General features: G+C 44.6%; 1 protein-coding gene across 3 annotated transcripts in view; it reads left to right on the top strand.

The window, feature by feature from the left end:
- LOC140430620 (nuclear receptor coactivator 5-like) overlaps window positions 1-27,409 on the top strand; it is a 42,218-nt gene extending 14,809 nt beyond the window's left edge. For all 3 annotated transcript variants that reach the window (XM_072518218.1, XM_072518220.1, XM_072518219.1), the window contains 8 exons: window positions 2,667-2,738; window positions 4,058-4,134; window positions 14,940-15,069; window positions 16,981-17,180; window positions 22,903-23,184; window positions 24,132-24,197; window positions 24,557-24,748; window positions 26,548-27,409. In XM_072518218.1, coding sequence (XP_072374319.1) covers window positions 2,667-2,738; window positions 4,058-4,134; window positions 14,940-15,069; window positions 16,981-17,180; window positions 22,903-23,184; window positions 24,132-24,197; window positions 24,557-24,748; window positions 26,548-26,588 — 1,060 coding nt within the window. In that variant the 3' untranslated portion in view covers window positions 26,589-27,409. The remainder of the gene's footprint in view (window positions 1-2,666; window positions 2,739-4,057; window positions 4,135-14,939; window positions 15,070-16,980; window positions 17,181-22,902; window positions 23,185-24,131; window positions 24,198-24,556; window positions 24,749-26,547) is intronic.
- The last annotated feature ends 313 nt before the right edge of the window (window positions 27,410-27,722 follow it).

Genomic DNA, 27,722 nt, shown 5'->3' with positions numbered 1-27,722 from the left:
CTGGTGAGGTAATAATGGGGAACACAGATGGCAGAGACACTGAACTAATATTTTATCTCTGACTTCACGGCAGAGGATAATGAAAGTTTTCCAAAAAGTGAAGTTAATGCAGAGGAACTTGGTGCAATACCCATTACTAGGGAGAAACATTGAATAAACTAATGGGATTAAATGCTGATAAGTCTCTGGGACCTGTTGGCCTATGCCCTAGGAGATGGAATTGGCCCAAAAGGCTGTGCTCTGCCTGGTAACAGGTGGCTATTAGACCTGGTCCCGCTGGAATGTTTTCAGAGTCACAAGGTTGCTTTTTGGTTTCACTTTTGACTCTGCGGCCTCGATAGAGGGTTCCAATTAACTCCCTACAAAAAGATGTAGGAGCAGAAGTGGTATCAGGAGCAGAAGTAACCACTTCAGCCCTTCGAGCCGCCATTCAATCTGATCATGGTTGATCTCTCCCTGGTCTCAAAACCACCTCCTTGTCTGTTCCTCATATCCCTTTAACCCATTTTAAAAATCAGAAATATATCTATCTCCTTCTTGAAATCATTTAATGATTCAAACATCACCACCTATTAAAGGAGATGGAAGTCGAGATGATGAATGCATTGGTTATGATATTTCAAAATTCCCTGTATTCTGGAAAGGTCCTGGTGGATTGGAAGTGCGCTAATGTGACTCCCCTATTCAAAAAGGGAGAGGCAAAAAGTAGGAAACTATAGACCGGTTAGCTTGACGTCTGGTGGGGAAGTTGCTGGAATCATCATTGAGGAGATGACTGAACATTTAGAAAGATGAAGCTTAATCCACTGCCATTGGCAGCATGGTTTTATGAAGGGTAAGTCATTTTTGCGAGAGTACTTGAAGGATGTAACCAGCAGGTGGATAATAGGGAACCTGTGGATGTGATATATCTAGACTGCCAGAAGGTGTTTGACAAGGTGCCACCTAAAAGACACCAGGGGAAATCGCAGGGGATTGGATGTAGACTACTAGATTGGATTAAGGTTTGGCTGACTGACTGAAAGCAGAGGGGCGGGATAAATGGGTCCTTCTCTGTCTGGTGAGCTGTAATCAGCAGGGCGCTGTAAAGATCCATTCTTGGACCTCAACTGTTTACAGTCTATATAAAAGATCTGCAAGCAGGAATGGAGTGCAACATAGCAACATTTGCAGATGATAGTAAAATAGGTAGTGAAGAGGCAATAGAGTTCACAGACAGATATAGATAGACTAGGAGAATGGGCCAACATTGGATGTGTGAGTTTGTCCATTTTTGCTGAAACTGTTATCTAAATGAAAAGCAAATTCAAAATGCATCCGGGCAGCGGGATCTGGGTGTCTTTGTTCATGAATCACAGAAAGTCGATATGTAGATACTGCATGTAGTAATTAGTTTTATTGTCGCAAGTAGGCTTGCATTAACATTGCAATGAAGTTCTGGCGCCTGTTCGGGGGGAATTCAGAATGTCCAAATTACCTAACAGTCTTTCGGAGCTTGTGGGAGGACATGGGGAGAAAGTGCAGACTCCGCACAGATCGTGACCCAAGCCGGGAATCGAACCTGGGACTCTAGCACTGTGAAGCAACCGTGCTAACCACTGTGCTACCGTGCCACAAATGAAATTTTGGTGTTTAGCAGAAGGACTGGAGTATATAAACATAGAGAAGTATTGCAATAGTGTTGGTGAGACTTGGTCTCCTTATTTGAGGAAAGATGTAGTTCAGAGGAGGTTCAACAGATTGATTACGGGGTTGAAAAGGTTGACGTATAAGAGATTGAACAGTTTGCACGTATACTCGCTGGAGTTTAGAAGGATGAGGGAATCTGATCGAGGTATATAAAATACAAAGTGGGATTGATAAAGTAAATGTAGACCAAATGTTCCCCCTTGTGGGGCAGTCGAGAACGAGAGGTCACAGACATTGGTTGGGGGCGATAGATTTAGAACTGACATGAGGAGGAACTACACTGGAGGGTGGTGAAATTGTGGAATGCGCTGCCCTCTAGTGTGGTGATGTTTGAATCATTAAATGATTTCAAGAAGGAGATAGATATATTTCTGATTTTTAAAATGGGTTAAAGGGATATGAGGAACAGACAAGGAGGTGGTTTTGAGACCAGGGAGAGATCAACCATGATCAGATTGAATGGCGGCTCGAAGGGCTGAAGTGGTTACTTCTGCTCCTACATCTTTTTGTAGGGAGTTAATTGGAACCCTCTATCGAGGCCGCAGAGTCAAAAGTGAAACCAAAAAGCAACCTTGTGACTCTGAAAACATTCCAGCGGGACCAGGTCTAATAGCCACCTGTTACCAGGCAGAGCACAGCCTTTTGGGCCAATTCATCGGCTACCAACCAAATCAATCAAACAGGGTTATCACTGATGTTGGCCAGTCTGCAATCACCATCCTAAAATATCATAGCCTTCTGGATTCCTCTGTTTGAAATAAAGGCAAGGGCCACTGCTTCCTTCTGCTTGAATTAAAGATATAAGCTGCCTTAAAGAAACCGGTCCATAAATCATCCATGGATCAAAAACATAATGGCAAACATAAAAGTGGAAATAAGGGAATAAACAGAAAGGACCCTTACAGTAGTATTGATCTTTTAAAAACTTCTTTCAAATGAAAAAGTTGACCAACTTTTATTTTTCTGATTTTTAATAGTATCCTCTCGACTCGGCAAGATCTAGAGCGAGACCGATCACCTTTGGGAGCTGAAAGAGTTGATTCTTACAGGTGACAGATAAATATATCTTTTTGCTGATACCAGTACTTGTATTAATTATAATTCTTTCAAGGATGATTTTTTGTATTTCTAAATGTCAACATGAAGCATTTTCTATTTTGACACTACTGTCAGCATTGAGTATTCCTTACATTAATTGTTCTCTGCCCCAGCTAACATCCAGGAGACATTGCAACCAATTGTTGAGCTGAGGAGGCAAATTAATTTGACCCTTGTGTTGATTTCTGGTCTGGTTATCATACGCCATACTTACCCATAAATACCTGTAGAAAACAGCCCAAACTTATTTCACTTGGGAGCTTTGGATCCCGGAACTTCTGTCAAAATACTCAAACCAGATCAAGTCAAAAAGTCCTCATACAATCCAATCCACTTCACAGTAATCTAGGTTTAGGAATAATTTGTCATTGGGGCCATCAGTTTAAAGATCGTCATCGTTACTTTTATGACGTAGGGTTTGGGATCTTTACATGTGTTTTGGGGTCTCTCAATTCTGGCCATCACACATTTTGGGCCATGGTCATATTCAAATTAATTTAAGTCAAATTTAGCACTAATTAGGAAATAATTCATAGAATGATTAACACATGGAATGGACGCCTGGATGGAATTGTTGAGACAAAAACCATAAAACAAGTTGTTCAGTTTTGTCTCTCTAATTTCTATTAATCCCACTTTATTTCATTTACGATTTGGCATTGATTAAATACCCTCATTTGTCATTCTTGGTTTACACTGTGCTCATGAAGACTTCTTCAGCCTGGATAAGGAGCTGCATAGTTGTTTGCCCTGTTCATGCAAGTTCCAGATCCTATTTTGACAGCACTGCACTGGAATAAATTCCCAGTTCCTGCAAGTTGCAGTGTAAAAGTCCCTCTCACTGTCCACAAAATCCAGATCTGTGCATTTGTCCTGCATACCATTTCTATCCCAAACCCCCCGGAAAGAGATTTTTGATCACCTTCAGTTTTCGTCTTCATCTGAACAGTGAGTATATGATCCTAAATTAGATGGATTTTCACAAGTGGTTGTTTTGATGCTTGCAGTGGAGAACTATCTTAATAGTTCAGAGTGCTCTTCCTAAATCGCTTTTTTGTTTTGTAAATGTCATTTACTATCATTTTCATCAAAAGTTAACAACGTAAATAACTAGTCGTTTGATCATACAGAATTTGAGTATTGCTGATTTGCAAGACAATGTTTCAATACCATGTCTCCTTTTTCAGCAATATTAAAGTAAATAAGGTAATTGTGTAAGTAGATGTAAATTAGGCATCTAAAGCTTAACAGTTTTTTTCTCCCTTTTCAGGACTCAGGAAGTGTTGGAATATTATGGTGGTTATACTGAGCCTTACAATACAGAGGATTACAACTATACCTGGAGTGGTATGACTGATAGCTTTGCATCTGCGTGTTTGTGGTGTACCAAATAATCACTGTAGAAAACTTGTATGACTGCTGCTGTTGAAACCTGCTTGCTGAGCCAGTTTTACTTCAAGGCACAGGATTATTTATAAGCAACAATAGAATTGAGTCTTGTATGTGGTGCAAATCCACATAAGGATTTTACCAGTTACCTAAAATACTGTAAATGAGTGCATGTAATTTTAGGAGCATTTGTCCTAATTTTGGCATTTATTTGAGGTTTGGTCCTGGCTTGTGTTTTATTTGGGCCTTTAGTATTGATCCGTTTCTATAACATTTTTAAAAACTTGTTGATTTTTCTGATCTTGTGCACAAAACAGTTGCAACTGGTAGACAAATTAGGGCTCGAGGGTGGAAAATAGTTAGATCAGGGTACACTGATGTACGTAGTTCTCATTTTACACTTGGATAATCTGCCACTGTTGATTCTGGACATGTATAGTTTTCTTTTTAAAAAAATTTATTCTCCTCCATTTTCACATTTTCTCCCACATTTACATCCATCAACAATAAACAATAATCAGCAAGATATGTCAGTCCCCATAATAACAACAACGATCCCATCTACCCACCAACCCCCAAACCTCAACCCGCATGTTTACATAAACCAATGACAAAAATAAATCCGGGATTACCCGTAGTCACACTTAATCTTACACAGCTCCCACCCCCCCACCCCAGGGCTCCAGCTCCTCCCGTCCACTGCCTCTTGTAAAACTCCTCCCCCTACCCTCGGTTCCTCCTCTTTCTCCCCCCCCCCCCCCCCCCCCCAAACTTTCCACCCCGGCTAGACCACTCGGACCCTGTTCTGCCAGGCTCTGATGGCCGCAGCCCCTCCCCCCACCTCACTCCTGTTTACTGGCCGGCACACATCGGCCAGCGTGGAGGCCCCTGCCTGGGTCCCTTTCCCACTTGCCCGGCCCCAGGAAAGCCCAAAGATCCCCTTTTAGCGCACAAACCCCGCCTATCCACCTACACCCCAAAGAACTCTCATTTCGAGTGAAAGTCCCGTCCCTTCCCTCGTCCAAATATATACCACCTTGGCTCCTTTAATCTCTACACCCACGCGCATTGATACAAAAAAGAAGAAAATACAGTCATGAGGTTACATCGGCACATGGCCATTCCTCAGTTTGTCAGTTCTGCCACAGTCCTTCTGCTTTCGCAAACTCCTCCGCTGCTTCCGCCGTTCCAAAATAAAAGTCCCTGAGCTTGTAAGTCACCCTCCGCTTCGCTGGATATACAATGCCGCACCGCACCTTGCTAATGTACAGTGCCCTCTTCACCCGGTTGAAGGCAGCCCGCCTCCTTGCCAGCTCCACCGTAAAGTCCTGGTATACACTTATACCAGCTCCAGCCCACTGCACCACCCACTTCTGCTTGGCCCAGCTCAGGGCCTTCTCCTTCACCCTGTACCTACGGAAGCACAGACTCACTGCCCTTGGCGGCTCACTCGCCTTTGGTACAGGCCTCCACGACCAATGAGCCCGATCCAGTTCATATCGGGAGGGGTCCTCCCCCTCCCCCAGTAGTTTTGCCAGCATCGCGGCAAAATACTCAGCCGGCTTCGGTCCTTCATCTCCTTCGGGCAGCCCCACAATCCTCAAGTTCTGTCGCCTGGATCTATTTTCCAGGTCTTCCATTTTTCCTCGCAGATCCTTGTTAGTATCCATCACCTTCCGCATCTCTTTCCCCATCGAGGCAAGTTGATCACCGTGCTGCAATAACGTCTCCTCCACTTCCTTCAGCGCCTCCCCTTGCTCGCACCTCCGCCACTGCTCGCCACCTCCGTCCTCACCGGGGAAACCGCCTCCTCCACCAGCACACTCAAAACCTCCCTCATCTCCTTCTTCACCGTCTCCATGCATTTCGCAATCTGCGCCAACTGCTTTTCAAATTCCGCAGCCATCACCTTGGTTATTTCTTCAGCCGTAAGCAGTGCGGCCTTCCCTGGTGCTCCAGCCTCCATTTTTCCTGGTGACCCCGCGGTGACCTTTCCACTCCCCGACTGACCTCCAGCTAGTTTTTATTCGGCTGTTTTTCTGCTCACCCTCAACGTTTTTCTTTGGGGTTTTTTTCCCTCCTGTGTCTTCTCAGTGCCTCCTCCGTGCCTTCTCCCTTCTTCTGCCGCCTCCTGAGATCGGGCTTAAAGCCCCGAAATTGCCGTTCCCGAGCGGGGGCTCTCCATTGTGCGGCCGCTTCCCGCCCGCCGTCACCGGAAATCCTGGACATGTATAGTTAAATGGAATGTGCGCATCTGTTTGGAAATTGGCGGGTGGCAAGTTTATATTGGCAATTTCCACCATCAATATGGATGTAAGAATTGATTGGAGATGATTATGGGTGTTACATGCAACGGAAAGATTTTGATGCATTTTTGCTGTGATGCACCTTATTTATTACCAACTAATTATATGGTGAAATGGGGATAGTTGGAGGGAGAAGGAGGATCAGAAGAATTGAATGGAGTAGCTCAAAGAAGTGGGGGCAGTCATGAATATGTCTCCTCTCTGCACCCCCTCCAGTTGTTTCTCCACCCCCCCCCCCCCCCCGCCTTTCCCACACCCCTCACCATGGACTTCTTTCTTCCCCTCCCTGCGTGTGCTCCTTTTCCAAGGCCCTTGATTGTTCTCATCTTCTGTCCCTAGTCCCATGCTTTGAAATGGTTGTTAAAGAGTTGCAGCCATGATAGCTTGATGCAGGGGCTACGTCTAGAATTATCAGGTCATAATGCATGGTGGAATTGTCTGCCAGATAACTTTTTCTTGAGTGGGTTTTGCCACAAAGGAACAGATGTTGATCATTTAGCTTCTCCAGCCTTTCGACCATTCAGCCAGATCATTGCTCATTTATGATCTGAACTCCATATACTCTCCAGCTCCACCTTTCCCTATATTCCTCGTCAAGCCCAGATTTAAAATGAACAATTGACCTAGCATAAATGGCCACTTGTGAAAGAAACTTCTGAACTTTTATAATTTGTGACTAGAATTGTTTCATAATACACTTCTTGAAGACTAATTATTAGTCTATGCTCCCTAGCTTTCTCATCTAGAAAACCTAGTTTCTATTTTGACCTATTTGTTCCCCATAATATCTTAGAACTTTAACCAGGTAGCCCCATAGAAATGTAAACTTTCCTTCGAATCTATCTCGTGGAGTCTGGTAAATTTATTCTGTGCTCCCTTGGAAGCCAGAATATCCTTGGGTCTGATGCCCAGAACTGCTTGCAGTATTCCAGGTGTGGTTTAACCAGGGTTTTGTGTAGCTGCATAAACTACCAGGATCGCTATCTGGCGAGAGAAAATAAATTGCAGGGCTACAAATTGGGATAGTTGCTCTTGCTGAGAGCCAGCGCAAACACACTGTGTCAAATGGCTGCTGCCTGTGCTATGCGAGCTTTCTATGATGCTTCCTCGAATCCTATTCCTCTAGATGTAAAGGCCAGCATTCTATTGGCTTTCGGATTATTTTATGTACCACCTCATGACATTTTAATTTTCTGTGCACCTGGATCATAAGGTTGCTTTTGGACACTATGGTTCTTTTGCCTAATTAGTAATTGCCCTGTTCTATCTAACCTTTCTAAAGTGGCTGAATTCGGATTTGCCTACAGTAATTTGTTTGCCACCATTTTGCCCATTTACTCGTTTATCTTTTGCTTCCTTCATTAGTGCTTACAATGCAGCCCATCTTTGTGCCATCTGTAAACTTGCATATGTGGCTTTCTCATCCAAGCTTTTAATAAATACAGCGAATAGTGAGGCCACAGCACAACCTTGCAGGACACATGGAGTCATATCCTGCCAATTAGAGTACCAGCTCATTACCCTTATCCTGTCTCCTGCTCAGCCATTCTCCGAAATAGTTCAGTAATTGCCTTCAATTCCATCAGCTTTGACTTTTAACAGTTTCTTCTGAGGGACTTTATCAAATGCTTTTGGGAGTCCTTGTAAATTATACCCCATCCACTACTTCAGGCATGTCTTTATAAAATTCTGATTTGTAGGACATGACAAATCTGCATTAAGGATGACTTTTGGACAAAGGAGCAGGAATTTTTTGGGTTGTGTAAGTGAAGAAAGTGGCCTTTTCAGATTGGGCAGAGATGCTAGGTAATGGAAGTGCTATTCCCTTTGTGTGGGAATCTAGAGCTAGGGGTCACGGTTTCTATGAGATGTCCCATTTAAGAGAGCTGGATGAAGTTCTTCGGAGGGTCGTTATGTCGTACAGCGTAATGGAGGCTGGTCATTGAATATATTCAAGACGCTCTTCTGGTGGCGGCCATTGAGTGAAAGGTCGCTCATTTGTCAGCTCCCGCTCATGGTCATCTTTCTGTGGCTTTTACGTCCGATTGTTGCAGAAATCTTGTAAAGTAAAGGTGTAGAAGCGAGAACAGAAGGAGGGGACCCCCAGTTTATGGAGCTGCGGCCCAGAAAAAATTGGAAAATGAGGAATCGGAAGTTGGTGCGAGTGGGGACCAGATATTGAGTGTGGAAATGGCAGATACACAGGGTCCGGGCCCTCGGTGGTCGACAGACCAGTTGGTGAGCTTCCTAAATGAGAAGTTCACTTAACAATGTAAGGAGTGTGTGGAGGACCTGCCCCGGGCGGTGGACTCTATCGGGGCGGTGGTTGATCGTGTGGAGGTGAGACTGGTTCAGGGGAGGGGTTAGACTGCTGACGGAGAGGGGTCTTTTAAGTGGAGGAGGAGAGTTGATGGCGGTAGCTCCCTGGGGGCGGGCCAGGTGAGGTGCGGGGCATGGGCCAAGGACTGGCCTAGGAGAGGATATGGCTGACCGGCAGGGGAGGGGGGTGGGGTGCCTCCTGACTTGGCTGGTCACATGGAGCGTTTGCAGGCTAAACTGAAGGCGGACGTGGCCATGTTGCAGGAGACACACTTGAAGGTGGGAAATCAGGTTAGGTTGAGGAAGGGGATGGGTCGGGCAGGTGTTCCATTCAGGATTGGATTCTAAAACGAGGGGGGTTGGCAATCGAGGTGGGGAAGATAGAGGCGGACCCGGGGGGTAGATTCACCATGGTTAGTGGGAAGCTGGAAGGAATGGCCGTGGTATTCGTGAATATCTATGCCCCAAACTGGGATGATGTAGTTAGTTAGGAGGTGCTAGGGAAGATCCTGGACCTGGATTCACGTCGACTGATTATGGGGGGATGACTTTAACACGGTTCTGGATCTGAGACTGGACCGGTCGAGTCCCAGGTCCGGAAAGGTGTCCGCTATGGCAAAAGAGCTACGGGGGTTTATGGAGCGCGTGGGAGGGGTGGACCCGTGGAGATTTGGGACGCCAAGGAGTAAGGAGTTTTCATTCTGCTCCCATGTGCATAAGGTGTACTCCCAGATAGATTTCTTAGTGCTGGACAAAATGCTGCTGTTTGAGGTGGTGGATAACGAATATTCAGTAATTGTGGTGTCATTCCACACCCCAGCTGGGTAGACCTGCAGGTGAGCAAAGGGAAGGCCCAGCGGCTGCAATGGAGGTTAGATGTAGGGTTGCTAGCGGAGGGCGAGTGTGTGAGCTGGTGAAGGAGGTCATTCGGGGATCCGTAAGGATCAATGATACGGGTGAGATCTTGGCAGGGGTGGTGTGGGAGGTACTGAAGGCAGCTATCAGGGGGGACCTAATTTTGATTTGGGCCCATAAGGAGAAGGCTGAACGAGCAGAGTTGCACAGGCTGGTAGGCGAACGTTTACAGGTGGATGGGAGGTATACGGAGTCTCCAGATGAGGGGCTTCTGAAGGAGTGTCCGAGACTGCAAATGGAATTTGGGCTCCTGTCCACTGATAAGGCGCAGGGGCAGCTGAGGAGGGTGAAGGGGGCGGTGTATGAATATGGGGAATAAGCCAGCAGGATGTTGGCGCATCAGCTGAATAAGCAGGAGGCGGCGAGAGAAATTGGGAAAGTAAAGGATATTTACTTTCCCAATTTCTGGGGTGGGGGGGGGGGGGGGAGAAAGAGAGAGAGAGAGAGAGAAAGGTGGTTGTGGATCTGGCGGGGGTGAATGATGTGTTTTTTGGGAATTTCATAGTAGACTACACAAATCGGAACCCCCAGCCGGGGAGGAGGATATGAAACGGTTCCTTTGGGAGCGGGGGGGGGGGGGGGGGGGGGGGGGGCTGGAGTTCCCGAAGATAGATGAGGAGTTGGTGGAAGGCTTGGGAGGCCCAATCGGGCTTGGTGAAATGATAGACTGATTGGGGGTGATGCAGTTGGGTAAGGCTCCAGACCTGATGGATACCCGGCCGAGTTCTACAAAAAGTTTTCCAAGCTGCTGGGGCTGCTCCTGGTAAAGGGTTTTAATGAGTCCACGAGCTGTGAGTGCTCCCCCCAACGTTATCGCAGGTATCGATTTCCCTTATTCTGAAGCGGGATAAGGATCCAGAGAACTGTGGATCGTATAGGCCTTTTAAATGTGGATGCAAAATTGCTGGCAAAGATCTTGGCCACGTGCAAAGAGGACTGTCCCAGAGGTGATAGGAGAGGACCAGACTGGGTTTGTGAAGGGGCGTCACCTGACATCCAACATGAGACGGCTCTTAAATGTGATAATGATGCCAGCGGAGGGGTGCGAGGTTGAGGTGGTGGTAGCCATGGATTCAGAAAAGGCCTTTGATCGGGTAGAGTGGAAGTACCTGTGGGATATCCTGGGAAGGTTTGGGTTCGGACAGCGATTCGTTGACTGGGTCCGGCCGTTATATCCGGCACCGGTGGCGAATGTAAGGACCAAGGGTCCGGTCAGAATATTTTAGTTTGTGTTAGGGGACAAGACGGGTGTCCACTTTCCCCGCTACTGTTTGTCCTGGCCATAGAGCCTTTGGCAATGGCGCTTAGGTCATCGAAGATCTGGCGGGGGAAGTGAGAGGAAGGGCGGAGCATAGGGTTTCACTCTATGCAGCCGACTTGCTCCTTTACATAACAGACCCGTTTGTTTGGGGGGGGGGGGGGGCTGGGATTATGGAGATATTGGAGGAATTTGGTCGGTTCTCAGGCTACAAATTAAACATGGGTAAGAGTGAGGTGTTTGCGATCCAGGCACGGGGGCAGGAGAGGAGACTGAGGGAATTGCCATTTAAAGTGGTGGGAAGGAGTTTTGGGTACCTGGGGATTCGGTGGCAAGGGACCGGGGTCAGCTCCATAAATTCAATTTGGGCAGGGTGGTTGAACAAATGAAAGGGGACTTCCGCAGGTGGGACATGCTCCCGCTGTCACTGGCGGGGAGGGTACAAACTGTGAAGATGACAGTCCTCCTGAGATTGCTATTTGTGTTTCAATGTCTTCCAATTTTAATCCCTGAGGTATTTTTCAGGAAGATGAGCGCGGTGCTCTCTGGTTTCTTATGGGCTGGTAAGGCCCTGAGGGTGAGGAAGGTCCTTTTGGACCGGGGGTGGGGGGGGCTTTGGCCCTTCTGAATTTTATTAATTATTACTGGGTGGCAAATATATCGATGGTTAGGAAGTGGGGTAGGGGTCGATGTGGGAGCGAGTGGAGGCGGCAGCCTGTAAGGGTACGAGTTTGTAGGCTTTGTTAACGTCGTCTCTGCCGTTCCCGCTGGCTTGGCACTCCACAAGCCCAGTAGTAGTGGCAGCCTGAGGGTGTGGGAGCAATGGAGGCAGCACAGGACTGGAGGGGCGTCGGTGCAGTCACCGATCTGTGACCACCATTTTGTTCCGGGAAGCCTGGAGGTGGCAGTGGGCAGAGATTGAGAGATTTGGTGATCTCTTCATTGAAGAGGGTTTTCCAAGCCTGGAGCGATTATATAGAGGAGGGGTTTGAGTTGCTGGGTGGGAACGGATTTTGGTACTTACGGGACTTTGTCCGGAAGCAGGTTCCAAGCTTCCCTCACTTGCCTCTAAGGGGCCCACAAGATAAGGTGATGTCAAAAACAGGGGTTGGGGAGGGGAGGGTCTCGGAAAAACATAAGTAATTGATGGAGTGGGAAGAGGGTCCCAATTGGGGAGGTGAAGAGGAAGAGCAAATGGGAGGGGAGTTGGAAGTCGGACTATGGGAAAAGGCCTTGAGGAGAGTCGTGTGCCAGACTTGGCCTGATCCAGTTCAAGGTGGTCCATAGGGCTCATGACTATGGATCGGATGAGTAGGTTTTTTGAGGAGGTAGAGGACAGATGTGGGGGAAGCTCGGCAAATCACGCACACATGTTTTGGGCGTGTCCGAAACTGAGGATTCTGGCAGGGATTTGCGGATGTCATATCAGAGGTCCTGGAAGGGAGGGTTACTCCGAGTCCAGAGATGACAAAATTTGGGGTGTCGGGGGATCCGGGGGCCCAGGAGGGGAGAGAGGCTGACGTTTTGGCCTTTGCCTCCCTAGTGGCCAGGAGATGGATTTTGCTGGGATGGAGGGATACCCAACTCTGAGCCTCCAAAGTCAGGGGTGTGGGTCAGTGACATGACAGGGTTTCTCAGGCTGAGGAAGATTAAGTTTGCCTTGAGAGGTTCAATTCAGGGGTTCGCTCTGAGGTGGCAGCCGTTCACCGACTTCTGTAAGGAAAGGTGACCGTCAGCCGAAGGGAGGGGGGGGGAAGAGAAGGGAGGCATGACGTTGTAGAGTAAGGATAGGGAATCTAATATCTGGGCAGTCAGGAGGTAGGGAGTTGGGGGGGATGTTCTTGTGATGTTCCGTGTGTCGGACCGCTCTGTTGTTTAGAATGTTTAAATATTAAAATTAGAAATGCTTCAATAAAATGTTTTCTAGTCAAAAAAATATATTCAAGACTACTGACATCACAGATGTTTGATTTACAAGGGAGTTGGGGGGGGGGGGGTGCAGAAGACTGGCAGGAAAGTGAAGTTAAGGCCATGATATTCAGTTGGGAGGATGGTTTTGAGACATTGACATGTGAATGTGCAGGGGTTCTGTTTGGTTGGGCAGAAATTTGATGCGGAGCACAACGTCAGCCATTTAAATCTGCTGATTGGAGGGATGAATGAGCTGATGGCCTGTTTGTGGATCTGCTGCTCAAGGGGGTATAAGATGAGCAGTTGGGCAATGCTACATTTGGGGAGAAAATCTTGTGAATGGTCAGTGTTTTGGAGTTGTATATCAGGGAATACTTCAGTGGGGTGAGTGTACTGTAACTTAGTTATGGAGTATATCGTGTACAGAGGAGAAAATTCTCAGTTTTATTGGGCAGATGAACAGAAAGCATTCAAACAGCATGTACCATTAGACTGCTTTGATAGGGTCACGTCATTGTTTTATCATGTGCTCCAGTTTTGTACTGCTGCTTCAGATATTTGGTAGCAGTGCACACTGAAGCCTGCAGCTTTAGGCCATGACAGTGGGGTTTGAGGGGAAAATCTAATTTTTAAAAAATTGTCTGCACATTAAAGTTCAGGATTTACTTTGGCTGGCAGATAAATGCACAAGATAGATTGTCATCAGTTCTGCTGATGAGTGCTCGGAAGAGTTGAAGTGCTCAAAACAGGAGGAAATAAAACCCAATTTGAATTTTTGGGTGGAACGATGAGCATAATGACCCAGTTACTGAGAGATTAAGTTAGGAAGTTATAATTGGGTCCCAGCCAACCTTTTATTTCTGAAAGATGATGAACACACAGTAAACAAATCCATTTCAGATGGGATGTCTTCATGTGAGGCACCTTTGCTGATTGCTGAAGTGAAGAGGTTCTAAGTCCAGTGCTGTACATGAAGCTACCAGGTGTTGGTTTTTAGTGGTGGCATCTGTTGCCAAGTTGCTTTGGCCACTGGTCATTGTGTTCGTGCATGCCAGCCCATTGTTTACAATGATTAACCATTAACTTGAAAGAAAAACTTAACCCCAGCAGAACATAATATAGATGCATGATATTACATTTTGTTGGTGTTTAGTTGAGGCAGAAATCACCAAGTGGTCTGAATGTGTAATTACTGGACAGCAATGTTACTAAAACGATATACAGTTAACTACTATCAACAAAACTACCTGACAGCAAGAATTCAAATATGCATATGTAATATTTTAATATATGGGTAGATTAATTGTCAACTGCTTTGAACTTTTCAATAGTTTTGGAGTTGCTCATAAACTGCAGACTTTAAAACCACTCATTCAAGCATGAAAATATTACAAACAGGAGGGAAGTTGTGCGACATTATTTAAAATTTAACATTTCCCAAATGTGTCACGTGGCAAATCATTTAACATTGGCTACATTAACTGTTATATTAATCTCAGCTAACCAACAAACGTTTGCTAACCTTCTCCACGCTCATGAAATTACCCATGTGGTCAGTTGCCATACTTTTGAGTCATTGTATTGATTAGAATTTGTACCAAACCATGTCAGATGGGACTCCCATTAGTAGCAGTATCCTCTGAGGCAGAAGGTTGTGGGTTCCAGTCCCATTCCAGGACTTGACTCAACAACAAGACTGAAACTATTGCAATACTGAGGGACTGCTGCACTGTCTGAGGCAATGTCTCAGACATGGCATTAAATGACAGGGCAATGGGAGAGCTATTCCCGCTGTCCTGGTCAATATTTATCCAACTGGCATCACCGAAACAGCGAGCTACCATTGTCGGGTTGCTGTTTTGCAAGAGCTTCTCGTGTGTAAATTAGCCAGTGTTTTTCACATTTCAGCAGTAACTTAAACTTTAAAAATAATACTTGTTTGTAAACTACTTTGGATTGTCTGGTGGTCATGAAAAGCCTGTAATTTCTTTGGAGCAAAAATGAAATTTGTATTCGGAAATCAATTAATTTTAATTGTACATTCTTGTTTACAGAAGACAGCTGCAGACCAGAAGATAGTCGCCGTGATGAGCTTTATCAGCAGTTCTATAGAGAGATAGAGGATGACTACAATAAAGAGAAACATGCTGACTGTGTAGTTATAGCCCTAAGCAAGCAACAGGGGTAAATTTCCTTTGTCATATTGCTTTAGCACTCTTTGTTGCATATTAGTTTTTTAATAATGGAATTATGGGCTGAAAAGATTTGGAGCAGCATGTACAGACAAGAAACTAAATCTGTCTGTAAAACATCTAATCGAACATGTAATGTTGACCATGCTGGATGAATACATTTAAGGAAATCAATTTGAATTTCAGTTAATTCTGGGAGGAGTCATTTTTGAATCACATGACTGTCTACCCTGCGTGCCTTAGCTGCAACAGATCAAAAAGGTAGCCTGTAGATAGGCTATTGCAGGATAGCTGAAGCTAGTGTTTTTGTACATACGTAGAACATAGTGCAGAAGGAGGCCATTCAGCCCATCGAGTGCACCGACCCACCTCCACCCTATCCCCATAACCCAATAACTCCTAACCATTTTGGACACTAAGGGCAATTTAGCATGGTCAATCTACCTAACCTGCACATCTTTGGACTGTGTGGGAGGAAACCAGAGCACCCGGTGGAAACCCATGCAGACACTGGGAGAACACGCATACTCTGCACACAGTGACCCAGTGGGGAATCAAACCTGGGACCCTGGTGCTGTGACGCCACAGTGATAGCCACTTGTGCTACCGTGTACATGAGATTCACAGAGGTTATATGATGAGGGAACAACAAATCTCATTGTAACATTTTTGCGATTGTCATTTCTAAACTATTTCTGAAATTAGCTTCTACATCTTGGAGCAAGATTTACGTTTATAAAGTGGAGTGTGTTTATGACTGCTGTATGACAGCTGTGATTAAAAATGAAGTGGTTGCATCTGAAGTAACTGGGTCAATCAATTGACTGAGAAAGCAGCCGTAGCCAGTTTTCAGTCATCCTAAACCAGGTTTTATAAACTGGGACTTGGGAGAGTGGGTGATTCTATGGTTAAATGAGAAATGTTCCAATTGGTTTCATTATCATAGAATTTACAGTGCAGAAGGAGGCCATTCGGCCCATCGAGTCTGCACCGGCTCTTGGAAAGAGCACCCTACCCAAGGTCAACACCTCCACCCTATCCCCATAACCCAGTAACCCCACCCAACACTAAGGGCAATTTTAAAAATATATATTTTTCCTTTTCTGATTTACCAAGCCAGGGCTCAGAGTGGGTCAGGGGCAAACCCCTAATCCAGCTCCTTGCCTGCTCCAAAAAACTAATTCAAATTGAATCCAATTCATGGTCCCCACAAGAGAGACATACCAGATCTGAACCAAAGGCTCAATCTACAGACACTTTATCTTAGCCAAAAGGCCGAGAAGCGATCACTAAGGGCAACTTTGGCCACTGAGGGCAATTTAGCATGGCCAATCCACCTAACCTGAACAGCTTTGGACTGTGGAAGGAAACCGGAGCACCCGGAGGAAACCCACGCGCACACTGGGAGAATGTGTAGACTCTGCACAGACAGTGACCCAAGCCGGAATCGAACCTGGGACCTTGGAGCTGTGAAGCAATTGTGCTATCCACAATGCTACCGTGCTCAAATTATATTTGAAACTGGTATGGGGAAGGGAGCTGAAATATTCAAAAAGTACAATTTTTTGATCTTTAGTTTCATGGGGTTAATATTGCCAGGGAAAGAGCTGCTGATACCGGGATAACTTTGTGGTATGTTACATTGTCACGATGTCTGTCTAACCAGGGAGATGTCTGTGCACTTGGGAAGGGGACCACTGTCATTAAGAATTTAAACCAAATTTTGTCCATTTTAAATGTAAACAAAATCCTCTTCTGCAAATGCACTGTTCTTTTAGGGTCATGCACTACACTGGGTGTTTTTCAAAAAAATTAATCATTGTGTAAAATTAAGAAATTTTTAAGTCACGTTTTCAAAATTGTTTGAGTACCTAACTGGAAAATATTCACTATCAATTTTAAGGGATTATGCCAAACTGCTAGGGCGACGTGTGCAAGAACTGGGACTTCTCGTGGATCTTGTGTATCTTAAATTAGAGTTGGCTCTTGATACCGCTTTGAAAGACGTTCGAGAAGAAGGTTCTGCATTTTGTGTCGTTGTTGGTGGAGAACATCAGTCTCTCTCTTCTTGCACGGTGATTATTTTGTATGCAGGTCACAAAGGTACATATTCAGTTTTTGTAAATATACTTCTAGAAACATTCATGTCATATAGAGCCTCAGTGATGTCCTTGTATTTACATGGAATATCTTTATGCAACTTAAATGACCATTGTTCCTGAGCCAAATCACATATTCCCAACCAATAATATTCATATGGCTCTATTGAGTTATTTCTTTCCAAAGTAGTTTGATAAAATTGTTTTTGCTAGGAAAAACTATTTGAGACTGATTCTTGCATCATGTGCAGTTTCTTATTTGATAGGCAAGCAATGTGCTGGTGGGTTTCTGCTTTTAAGGAAGAATGTCTGAACACCTTGAACAGACTTTTTTTACTCTCGTGCTTCTTGCAGTGAAACTATAAGACCATAAGACGCAAAAGCAGAAACAGGCTATTTGGCCCATCGCGTCTACTCTGTCATTCAGTGAGATCATGCGCCATTCAATGAGATCATGGCTGATCGGATCTGATAATCCTCAACTCCACTTACCTGCCTTATCCCCATAACCCTTTATTTCCTTGCTGATTGAATATCTGTCTATCTTGGTCTTGAACAGACTTAATGACCCAGCCTCAACAACCCTCTGCAGTAAATAATTCCACGTTTACTACCCTCTTAAGTGAAGAATTTCCTCTTCATCCTTGTCTTAAATGGGTGACCCCTTACTCTGAGATTATACCCTCTGGTCCTGGACTCTACTACAAGGGAAATCAACCTCTCAGCATGTAGCCTGTCAAGCCTGTGGAATATCCAATATGTCTCAATAAGGTCACCTTTCATTTGAGTACAGGTTCAACCTCCTCATAAGAAAATACTTTCAAAGGGATCAACCGAGTGAACATTCTTTGGATTGCCTATTTTGAATGAGGGGGACCAAATCTTTTCACAGTATTGCAGGTGTGGTCTATCTAACTAGTGCCTTGTGTAGTTTTAGCAAGACTTCCCTATTTTTATATTTCATTCCTTTTGAAATAAAGGCCAACGTTCTATTTGCCTTCCCTCTGACCTGCTGAACTTGCATTTGGCTTTTTGTGATTTATGCATGAGGACCCCCAATCCCTCTGTGCTGCAGCTTTCTGCAGTCTTTCTTCATTTAAACAATATCTTTGTTTGGTCCTTGATTACCTGGACTGAAATTGGAGCTCACAGATGAACTATGGTCTAACCATAATGCAGTAAGTTTTTAAAATATATATATATTTTATTAAAGTTTTCAAACAGAATTTTTCCACTTTACAAATCAACATAAAAACAGCACAATGACTGATAAATAACATTATTTAAATAAAATAGTGAACTAACAAAGTAACAAAATACCGCCCTGAGCCGATCCTCTCAGCGCAAATTTCATTCGTTCTAGTTTTATGAACCCTGCCATATTGTTTATCCAGGCCTCCACGCCGGGGGGTCTCGCTTCCTTCCACATGAGTAAGATCAGGGACGCAAAGGCCAGAATATCGGCCTCTTTCGCCTCCTACACTCCCGGCTCTTCCGCTACCCCAAATATAGCTAACCCCCAGCTTGGCTTGACCCGGACCTTCACCACCTTTTGAAATCACCTTTGCCACTCCCCTCCAGTACTCATCCAGTGCCGGGCACGACCAGAACGTGTGTGTGTGGGGTTCGCCGGGCTTCCCAAGCACCTCCTGCACCTGTCCTCCACTCCGAAGAATCTGCTCAGTCTTGCTCCTGTCATATGTGCTCTGTGTAGAACCTTAAATTGTATCAGGCTAAGCCTGGCACACGAGGATGAGGAATTTACCCTGCTTAGGGCATCAGCCCACAGCCCCTCAATCTCCTCCCCCAGCTCTTCTTCCCATTTTCCCTTCAGCTCCTCTACCAGCGCCTCCCCCTCGTCTCTCATCTCCTGATATATTTCGGACACTTTGCCCTCCCCGACCCATACCCCAGAAATCACTCTATCTTGGATCCCCTGTGTCGGGAGCAGCGGAAATTCCCTCACCTGTTGCCTCGTAAACGCCCTCACTTGCATGTATCTAAAATTATTCCCCAGGGGCAGCTCATACCTTTCCTCCAGCGCTCCCAGGCTCGCGAACGTCCCGTCAATAAACAAATCTCTCAATCTCCTAATTCCTGCCCGTTGCCAGCTCTGGAACCCTCCGTTCATCCTTCCTGGGACAAACCTATGGTTGTTCCTGATCGGGGACCAGACCGAGACACCCATCACCCCCCTGTGTCGCCTCCACTGCCCCCAGATCCTTAAGGTTGCCACCATCACTGGGTTTGTGGTATACCTTTTCGGGGAGAGCGGTAGCGGCGCCGTCACCAATGCCTTTAGGCTCGTTCCCTTACAGGATGCCATCTCCAGCCTCTTCCTCTCCCTCCCTCGCCCACTTACAAACCGTCGCCACATTGGCGGCCCAGTAGTAGTCGTCCAGGTTCGGCAACGCCAGTCCCCCTCTGTTCCTACTACGCTGCAGGAACCCCCTCCTTACCCTCGGGGTCTTCCCTGCCCACAGAAAAATCATAACGCTCCTGTCTATTTTCTTGAAAAAGGCCTTCGTGATCAGAATGGGGAGACATTGAAACACGAAAAAAAACTTTGGGAGAACCATCATTTTTACCGCCTGCACTCTGCCCGCCAGTGAGAGCGGCAGCATATCCCACCTCTTGAAATCCTCCTCCATCTGCTCCATCATCCGCGTCATCCCCTCTACAGGATCCGCCACATAAAGCAGTAGGTCATCTGCGTAGAGTGACACTCGATGTTCCTCTTCCCCCTCTAACCACCCCCCTCCATTTCTTAGAGTCTCTCAATGCTATGGCCAGTGGTTCAATTGCCAATGCGAACAGTAATGGGGACAGGGGGCACCCCTGCCTTGTTCCCCTGTGTAACCGAAAATACTCCGATCTTTGCCGGTTTGTGACTACACTTGCCACTGGGGCCCCATAGAGGAGTCTGACCCAACTGACAAACCCCTCCCCGAACCCAAACCTCCTCAACACCTCCCATAGATACTCCCACTCTACCCTATCGAATGCCTTCTCTGCATCCATTGCCACCACTATCTCTGCCTCCCCCTCCGCTGGGGGCATCATTATCACCCCCAACAGCCGTCGCACGTTGACATTCAGTTGTCTCCCCTTTACAAACCCTGTCTGGTCTTCATGCACCACCCCCGGGACACAATCCTCGATCTTCGTTGCCAGCAGCTTGGCGTCTACATTTAGGAGTGAGGTAGGCCTATATGACCCGCACTGCAGCGGATCTTTATCCCGCTTCAGGATTAGTGATATCGTCGCCTCCGACATTGTTGGGGGTAGAGTCCCCCCTTCTCTGGCCTCATTAAAGGTTCTCACCCGCAGCGGGTCCAACAAGTCCACATTTCCTGTAAAATCCAACCGGATCTGGTCCCGGGGCCTTCCCTGCCTGCATATTCCCCAGCCCTTTAGTCACCTCATCCACCTCAATTGGTGCCCCCAGACCTGCCACCTCCTGCTCCTCCGCCCTCGGGAACCTTAGTTGGTCCAGAAACTGTTGCTTTCCCTCCGGGGGTTGGGACTTGTATACCCTCTCATAAAAGGCCGTAAACACCTCATTTACCTTCCCTGCTCTCCGCTCTGTAGTTCCCGTTTCATCCCTAACTCCCCCAATTTCCCTCGCCGCTATCCTCTTGCGAAGTTGGTGGACCAGCAGCCGGCTCGCCTTTTCCCCATATTCGTATCTCTTCCCCTGTGCCTTCCTCCACTGTGCCTCTGCCTTTCCTATGGTCAGCAGGTCAAACTCCGTTCGAAGTCTTCGCCTCTCTTTATGTAGTCCTTCGTCCGCGGGCCTCCGCATATCTTTTATCCACCCTCAAAATCTCCCCCACTAATCTCTCCCTTTCTTTGCCCTCTTGTATAATGCAGTAAGTTAATATCACCTGACTTATGTCTCCAAGAATCTGAGATTTCTTATCCCTTGAAGATTCGAGATTTGTGCAATTACATGTGACCAAAATCCAATTTTCCTCAAACATATTTAGCATGCAATATCGTAAGTCAGTAGAAAATAGGTTACATTGTTTTTTCTCATTGGGTCAAACTTGCAGGGATTTTGATTATTAGTCTCCTCGAGGAACTGTTTTTTGTAAACCTTCACATTGTTTCCATCCCAATGAAGAGGTTTTTTTTTTTGTTTAAATCAGCTCATCACTGTCTATTAAGCTGGCATTGACAGTTTATTTTCACCTGTGTTTGAGATCTGGTTTCTGTGGCCTAAGTGACTTCTTCATTTTCTTAACCTGAGCAATGAAAAATGAAATGAAATGAAAATCGCTTATTGTCACAAGTAGGCTTCAAATGAAGTTACTGTGAAAAGCCCCTAGTCGCCACATTCCGGCGCCTGTTCGGGGAGGCTGTTACGGGAATCGAACTGTGCTGCTGGCCTGCCGTGGTCTGCTTTCAAAGCCAGCGATTTAGCCCTGTGCTAAACAGCTGTACTTATTCTGTTCAATCATAGGATGTCATTATCGTGCTCACAGTATCCAGGTGGTTCAGATTCTGAGCATCATTGGGCAGCTAATAGAGGAACCTGTAAATTCTGTTTCCTCTTCCCTAATTGAAAACATCGAACTTTCCTTGGGCTATATATGTTTCAAAGTTTGGATTAATAAGATTACTTTAACTCTCTCCGATGAGCTACTTTTAAAAATTCTGCTATATGGTCAGCATTAAGAATAATTTGTAGGTATAAGAGAGCTTGCATTTTAAATTATTGTTTCACTAGTTTAATACGGTTTCTCAGATATTAACATAATTTCTTAATTCTCGAGATAGCTCATCACCTTGAATTGCGTCGAACATCTGTGCCAGACTTGAAACTGAGGCACCCCAACCTTTTTGCGCTGGGGACACATAGATCATAGAATTTACAGTGCAGAAGGATGCCATTCAGCCCATCGAGTCTGCACCAGTTCTTGGAAAGAGCACCCTACCCAAGGTCAACACCTCCACCCTATCCCCATAACCCAGTAACCCCACTAAGGGCAATTTTGGACACTAAGGGCAATTTATCATGGCCAATCCACCTAACCCGCACATCTTTGGACTGTGGGAGGAAACCGGAGCACCCGGAGGAAACCCATGCACACACGGGGAGGATGTGCAGACTCCGCATAGACAGTGACCCAAGCCGGGAATTGAACGTGGGACCCTGGAGCTGTGAAGCAATTGTGCTATCCACAATGCTACTGTGCTGCCCTCAAACCGTGCTTACATCAAATATAACTGCCGTGCTTACATCAAATATAACAAAGCTAGTGTGTGGACTGTTATGATTGCACAGAAATGTGAGACTTGATCTAAGTAAATACTTTTGTTCTAATGTGGCATGCAACATACACACGGTTAAACCCCCTCCCTGTATAGACATGCACCAAGTTTCCTCCCTCACTTTGTTTCCGACCCCATGGATCGTGTGGTTTCCCGGACGCACACTTTAAAAATCTCCTGACAGTTGTGATGAGTATGAAGGCTGAATTTGGACAGCAGTCCATGTCTTGACCCCTCCCATGCTATGAAAATCTTAGCTTTTGCGTAAATGTTCAGTAGTTCATTGTGTCCACACACATCTCGCGATTATTTTTCCACCGTTCCATTTTGTTGAAATGCCAGTGTTGATTTATTTCCAAACACTTGCTAGTAACTTTTTTAAAATGTGTACTTGGCACACTGAAGAGCTTTCCTATCAGATCAAAAATAAAGTTATCTATCTTGAGCAGAACATCGTAATATGCCTTTGGAAGATGCTTTGGACCTGATTTCTCGTGAGCACCAACGCATATTTGGTGAAAATCTGGAAAAAGAACGACTTGAGATTGCGCACAAAGCAGCTAATTTGGCAGATGATTACCTTCATCGTGAATCTTATGATGAAAGTCATGTTGTGCCAAGCAGCGTTCGGCATCTCCTCTTTCTGCTAGGTGATGGAAAACATCTTTATGCTGAGGAGCTTCAAAAAGTGGTTGACTACTTAAACAAAAGAAAAGAGGACCTTGAAGGAGGTTAGTTAAGGATTCATATTTGTCTGTCTAGTGAGTGCATATTAATGGAATCCACTCAACCTCAGTAGTTGTCTATTGAAAGTAATTCCACTGCTAACATTTTCAATTAAATATTGTAAATGCCATTTAAAATAAATAATACAGGAGCAACAAGGGTTGTTGTATATGTGCCATTTATGGAAAATAGCACCAAGGCTAGGAACTCTTTCAGTTAATGTTCAAAAATATAATATGGGTAGGACATATTGAGGGGTGGTTGAATTTTTAAAGATTACAATTGACCAGTGCAATGTCACTAAGGGAGCTGGCAGATTGTTTTTCTGATCATTACCAGTAACAATCACTTCCCCTGCTTCTGCACTGACACTCAAAAAATACAGTAATGGGTTCATTATGCAGACTCTTTTTCCATGGCACTAAACATTGGTTCTGCTCTTCAATCCTTAATTCAATCCTATTACCTGCTGCAAAACACTGGCTTCATGAACATTGCACATGAAGATAATTCTGCAACAGATGGATCAGTGGTACAGCTGCTGGTAGAGAAGTATCTCCTTTTCTGATGAATGTATGTCAGAAATTGAATTCCTTAAAAGGATCATGTACTCCATGAAGTTTAAATCCATTTTCCAATAAATGTACTATTTTGCATCGTGTATTTTGATTTTAGGATTTGTCCACCCAGACAACTTCCAAAATCACACAATTGAAACCAGACAACAGGGAAATATGAGCACAATTGGGATTCTGTTGTGTGGGCTTTGAGGTCTAAACTACCAAAATGTCAAGCCATATGTAGCATTGGGGATGCAGTTTGGGCATCCCTGCTATAGTGTACAGAAGTTTGATTTGAATCACCAATCTAGAGCCTTGATTTCTGTGCTGATGCTTTCAAATGTGCTAGTTTTGACGATTGTTACAAACTTAACATCAATGTGTTTTGATAGAGGCAAACAGCAATTGGCAAAACTTCCAGGAAGGGGGAACTGAAGCTTATCAATGGCCACATGAAGGTATGTGAGCATATTTCAGGATTCCAGTGCCATGGATTATATTTCAATTTGAGCTGGTTGCACTGTATAGGGGGGCATTTCCATTAGTTTTACTTTCATAATGTGTCCAGCTCCTTCCTAAAAATATTCATAACTACTTTGGGATCTTCCCTTCATTAAATTTCTATTCTAATCTTGGATGTGTAATGGTTGCAAAATTGCATGTGTATTCTGCTGATAAGTTCAAGTTAATGCACAGAGTACAGCAATTTGAATTAAATAACATTAATAGCAGTAAGTGGAATTTAGTGTTAAAATATTTGAATTGCATGCAAACCATATATTGGCGTGAACTTGTGTTTTAAACTTTTATTTTCCAGCTTCTCTCGTTCAACAACCCACTGGAACTGAAGGTTACTATGATGTAGGCAGTGTTGCGCAACCCACCAGCAAGCCTAAACCCCTTCTTCCAACACCAGGCAGGCCACCCCTTTTGGGTCATGCACCTCTTTCTCAGAAAAAACCTCCACTTTTGGGTGATCGGCCAATCAGGGCCCTTCTGCCTGCTCCAGGTTAGCATTTTCCATCCAATTATTTTGTATTCAACATTCTGCCAAATTAGTTCAGAATATTACATTTTATCATGTCATTTTCTGAGCATATTTTTCCAGCGTTCTGACTGTTGCATTTGAAGGATGGCATGTTGCCATGTTGTGAATCAAAATCCACAAAGCTTTGTAAGAACTGTCTGAACTAGCACCAGCAATTTTTCAACAGCTAAATAGATGGCATGTCGTATTACTACATGGAGTTCTTTCAGGCTTGTTACGCAGAATGTCACCTTTCCCCCGTGTTTATACAATCTGTTTTCTGCCCCATGACTGTATTGCTAAGTTTACAGAAATTCCTTGTTTTTTTAATTTGATCCACGTCTTGACATGGAACAGAAAATGGCAAATCTTTTATTCTTGGCAGAGAAATATTATAGAATGATCAGATTTAACTTGCACACATTGGCGCTACCCATGAAGATTTCTGTGACCCAACCCTTTTGCGATTTTTCAGCCTGGACTTCTGTGCCATTCACATGTGCAAGGTTAAGCCTAATGCAACTGAAAGTGGTGCACAGAGGGCACCTAACTAGAACTGAATGAGCAGGCTCTTGAGAGGTGGAGGACAAATGTGAATGGTGTCAGGGAGGCCTGGCCAATGACACCCACATGTTATGGACATGCCCCAGACTTGTCAGGTTCTGGACAGCTTTCTTTGATGCAATGTCCAAGTTGTGGGTGTGAGGGTGGACTGTGGGAGGAAACCGGAGCACCCGGAGGAAACCCGTGCAGACATGGGGAGAATGTGTAAACTCCACTCAGTCTCTCTCTCCTTCCCCCCCCCCCTCCCCCGAAAGGCCAGAATTGAACCCGGGTCCCTGGCACTGTGAGGCAGCTGTGCTAACCACTATGTCACCTTGCTGCCCCCGAGAGCTAGCAAATATGACTAAATGGATTAAAAAAAAAAAAAAAAAACTAAAATGACATCGGGGCAAATATAACCATGGAAGGAGAAGAAGATTGAGTTCTCTTGGATGTGTATGGGAATGTATAGAAAGAAGTAATCCGTAAAACGAGATAGCCTTAAACAAAGCTGCAGAAGCAAAAAAAAGTTTTGTTGATGACGCTTCTGATATTTTCTGGATGAGTTGGCAATGATGAAAGCAGTAAAATTAAACTGATTATATTTGAGTTGGTAGACTGTACGTGAGGTGTGGCAAGGATCAGTACTTTGGTCTCAGCTATTTATAGTCTGCATTGATGACTGAGCTGAGGGGACTGATCTCCAGGTTTGCTGTTGATGCAAAGTTGGGTGGAAAAGTACATTGAATATAACATTGAGGCTGCAAAGGATGGACAATGGCAGATTAAAGAGTGGCATGGCAGTACAATATAGGAAAATATGAAATTAATCCTGCAGTGGGAAGAATAAAAAATAATGCTGATTATGTAATGGGATTTGGATAACCCCACTTAACCTTATTGGACACTAAGGGCAATTTAGCATGGCCAATCCATTTAACCTGCACATCTTTGGACTGTGGGAGGAAACACACGCAGGCACAGGGAGAACGTGCAGACTCCGCGCAGTGACCCAAGCCAGGAATCGAACCTGGGACCCTGGTGCTGTGAAGCAACCGTGCTAACCACTATGCTACCGTGCTGCCGTAATGGTCTACTCCTACTTGTTTTTATGAATGAACTTGCCCTGTGCTTCAGTCCTGTTGCTCTTTAAAATGCATTGTGAAATTATGCAGCCTGAACTTGTGACTGTGTGGAGATTCTTGCACGAAGTAAATATTATATTTTTCCTATTGTAGGTCATCCATTAAAACTAGGTGCTAGACTCCAGCTGCAGTAAGGAGTGACCACCTGAAATATCAGAATTCACACTGCTTTGGAGAGAAGTTTGTATATCCACCACAACATTGTTTGAAGAGCACCACACCACACTGAATGAATACCACAAACACCTTGAATAGTCTCAGACTGAATTTTAAACTGTAGTATTTTAGAAAGATCCCATTGTAAGTTCAAGTTCCTTTTGAAGGTGTATGCCCAATGTCATGTATAAGGACCATTTTTTTGTAACTTTTAAATGTCGCCATGAATGGTTTTGAAAGGGTTGGAAAAACCTTTGATAAATGTATCTTTCGCGGTGGTTGTTTCATTTGTTAGATGCTTGTTAAAAAAAAATTCCATTCTGTTTTGAGAACTTTTTTTTTTAAAGATCTTACTGTATGGTGATACTTTATAATGGAGACTCAAACTCTTACATGTGGACCTTGGGTTGCTAAAAACAATATATCAACTGAAGTAAATTGAGTAAATATCATCATACAGTAGTATCTTGGCCAGATTTCGACAACTGTTCACTTGACTGCTTTATTTTGTACTGAGCATTGTAACAAGTGCTGCGTTGATTTGATGAGAGACAATATGTTCAGTATATCCCAATTAAAGTAATTAATTTCTTTAATGTATTGATATACACCTTTGTTAAATGAAGTTTCTAATTATTTTGCAGGAGGAGGGAGAAAACCCACAATCACTTCAGAAACCTTAGTTCTCAGTGTGTTACAATGTGATAGTATTTTAAAGTAAAGGGATGTCTTCTGTAACAACTGAAGAATAAGTAGGTGTTTGAACTTAATAAAGGTTTCCCTTTTTCTTTGTAATGCATTTGTTTGATCTTGTCAATTATTTAGTGTAGTGTAATACTTTGAAATTTGATTTGAAGCAAATTTAAGCTGGAAAGACTTATATTATGTAATCCTTTTGTAGGGTTCAACCTTTCTCTTACATTTGCTCTTCAGTGTGCAGTATGACTCAAGTTTTGAATTTGCCTTGATTCTCAAGTTTCAGATATGTTTTAAATGCTCTTCCAGTTTCTGCAATTACGCTCAGGACACACTGCACATCTCTAGCCATTTTGAAGTTCTAGGAAAAAATGTTAATTTTCATTTCACTATTTTATTTTGTAGTTCTGTAAGAG

Source organism: Scyliorhinus torazame, chromosome 10 (genome assembly GCF_047496885.1).
Source record: "Scyliorhinus torazame isolate Kashiwa2021f chromosome 10, sScyTor2.1, whole genome shotgun sequence".
Lineage (NCBI taxonomy): Eukaryota > Metazoa > Chordata > Chondrichthyes > Carcharhiniformes > Scyliorhinidae > Scyliorhinus > Scyliorhinus torazame.
Note: the sequence above shows the minus strand (reverse complement) of the source record. Positions and strands in the feature narration are given on the sequence as shown.